This window comes from Apis dorsata, unplaced genomic scaffold, assembly GCF_000469605.1.
Source record: "Apis dorsata unplaced genomic scaffold, Apis dorsata 1.3 scaffold_293, whole genome shotgun sequence".
In the NCBI taxonomy this organism is placed as follows: Eukaryota; Metazoa; Arthropoda; class Insecta; order Hymenoptera; family Apidae; genus Apis; species Apis dorsata.
The window spans coordinates 840,667-842,410 of NW_006263568.1; the positions used below are offsets into that span (position 1 = coordinate 840,667).

Here is a 1,744-nt window from a genome sequence, read left to right on the forward strand (position 1 = left end):
AATTTCCTTAAATCGATTCATTTGAAAATCGAAATTTATAAGAATTATTTCAATAAAAAAAATTGAATAATGAGTTTGAAGACATTATTATATTTAATGAGATGAATTTTTTTCTAAATTTTGACAATTTGAAGTCATTTAAATGAATTTTAAATATAAGAATATAATTTTAAATAAGATAACCTATATAAATTTTACAAATTAATAAGTTGAAAAGACAAAAAAGAAAACTATTTGTTCACGTAAGTATAATATTAAATGAATATTTAATTATGTAATAAATAGTATTTTGAATTTGAAAATTAATTCTTAAATTTTAGAAAAATTGATATAATCTATTTGATATATATATAAGCTATGATCTTTACTAATATTTCTAAAAATAATATTTTTATTTTTCAAGTTGATATATCATAATAAATCCTGAAAAAGAAGAAATTCCATTTGATTCATACGCTCAAACCCTTGATACCGTAATATCACGGGATTTCACTCACCATTCGCGTGTATTAAGATCGTATTCCCCGTATAGCTGACCCATCGTAATCGATTTTGGATTTAGCACATATGTGAGAACAGGAACGAACGGTTTGGCACTTGGTTGTAGCTGTCCTTTTAATTTCGTGCACGCATCCCTCAGAACTTCATAACACTGTCAGATAATATAATTTTCTTTATTTTTATTATGTTTTATTACATGTTATATTTGCATTTATAATATATATTTTATTATTATTATTATTATATTGTTATATATAAATGTATCAACTTATTTATTTATTTTAATTTAATATAATATCAAGATTATATTCTATAATTATATTAAAATTTTATTAAAATATATTTATATTAAAATTGATTCAAGATTCAGAAAAAAAATTCTGCATTTATCTATATATATTATATATAAATATATAATATAATATTTTAATATGTAACAAAATTTCTTATATAATTGTCGTGTATTTTTTATTAATCACTTATTTTTATATTTAAAAAAAACATTATTTTATTATTTAATTTATCTAAGCATTGCTACTTAATAAAGATAACTGTGTAGTCTCACATGTTTAATTGGAAACAGTTGATTATTTCATAATTGATATAATTTAATTAATTTTTTTACAGCTAGTATCAAATTTTAATAAAAAGAACAAAAATTTTTATATTGCGCAAATCATCTACTTAAAAATCTAAAAAAACTTATTTAAATCTAGTATTTAGTATATAAATCTATAAATATAGTTAAACTTGAATTTCAAAGAAAAAGGTGAATTCTTAAGTGTTCCTCTTATTAAAATTTCAAAAATAAGATGAGATTTAACAAAGGATTGATGTATAAAGATATTAATATCTTTTTCAATTTTAAACAAGAATAAGAAATTCATCTGCATCATCTTTCATTTTTGAATATTTTTGAAAGAAACGAAGTTCAAAAGTCACATGAAAATCATAGCATTATAGATTATTGAATCTGTTTCTAATAGCTCTTAAATTTAAAAGAACATTAAAATTTTAAAAAATATAACAACTGAGAAAAATTATTTTTTTAGCTGTCATCATAATATTATCTCTTCAAAATATAATTTAATATTTTTTTCCTCAATTTAATATTTTGTTCCTTATACATTTTTTAACATGGCAATATTTGTATGACGGATGTTGATTTGCATACAGAAATGTTAATATATTCGAACTTTCTTGGAGGATCGATTCTAAAAGCAAAAATACCAAAAAAAAAAAA

At 19.8% G+C, this 1,744-nt stretch overlaps 1 protein-coding gene across 1 annotated transcript in view; it reads right to left on the bottom strand.

Moving 5' to 3' along the window:
* The window catches only part of LOC102679331 (dynein heavy chain 1, axonemal-like), a 28,794-nt gene extending 28,141 nt beyond the window's left edge, over positions 1 to 653 (bottom strand). Inside the window, 1 exon segment of the mRNA XM_031511203.1 lies at positions 498 to 653. Within this exon segment, the coding sequence (XP_031367063.1) occupies positions 498 to 541 (44 nt within the window). The 5' untranslated portion in view covers positions 542 to 653.
* Between the last annotated feature and the right edge of the window lie 1,091 nt (positions 654 to 1,744).